At 57.0% G+C, this 710-nt stretch overlaps 1 protein-coding gene across 1 annotated transcript in view; it reads left to right on the top strand.

Annotated features, from left to right (window-relative positions):
* The window catches only part of LOC125481239 (adenylate cyclase type 5-like), a 3,214-nt gene that overhangs the window by 1,198 nt on the left and 1,306 nt on the right, over positions 1 to 710 (top strand). The window contains exon 2 of the mRNA XM_048592529.1: positions 516 to 544. Coding sequence (XP_048448486.1) covers positions 516 to 544 — 29 coding nt within the window. The remainder of the gene's footprint in view (positions 1 to 515; positions 545 to 710) is intronic.

Here is a 710-nt window from a genome sequence, read left to right as displayed (position 1 = left end):
TCTCCCTCACTGTCCCTCCACTCTCCCTCACTGTCCCTCCACTCTCCCTCACTGTCCCTCCACTCTCCCTGACTGTCCCTCCACTCTCCCTCACTGTCCCTCCACACTCCCTCACTGTCCCTCCACACTCCCTCACTGTCCCTCTGTCTGTCTCTCTATTGCTCCCTCCGTCTCTCTTCCTCTGTTTGTGTCTCTCACCCTCTTTCTGTTGCTCTGTCTGTCTGTCTGTCCCTCGGGTGGTGCTGGAGGTCGGGGAGGGGAGAGGGATTGCGTGGGGAGGGGTGTACTCTGATCTGACAGCCCCACATTCACCCTGCACCGCCCGCCTCGGCCAGGAGCACTGTGGGGAGAATAGACTGTCGATGCCTCATGTGGTTGAATATCCGGCGGCCTGGGTTGGGGAGAAATTTCTGCAGATTGAGAGGGTCTTGCGTTGGCCTGTACCCCCGGGATATTGGATCAGGAAGGATATGTTGGTGATGTTTAGTTGATAATTCCCTCTCTCTCTCTGACAGGGTATTTGTGATTACATGGGCAAGGACAAGTAAGTAATTCATTCCTCACTCACTCCCCTCCTCCCCCGTGACCTGTACATTGCTTCACCTTTCACACGCGTGTGCGTGTGTCTCTAGTCTCGTCCCATATCCCCCTCGGTCAGACCCACACTCGGAGCACCGTGCACAGTTCCCCGGTCTCCGTATCCCCCCCCC

This window comes from Rhincodon typus, unplaced genomic scaffold (genome assembly GCF_021869965.1).
Source record: "Rhincodon typus isolate 14 unplaced genomic scaffold, sRhiTyp1.1 hic_rhity00001394, whole genome shotgun sequence".
Taxonomy (NCBI): Eukaryota; Metazoa; Chordata; class Chondrichthyes; order Orectolobiformes; family Rhincodontidae; genus Rhincodon; species Rhincodon typus.
This window is presented reverse-complemented; position numbering and strand designations above follow the sequence as displayed.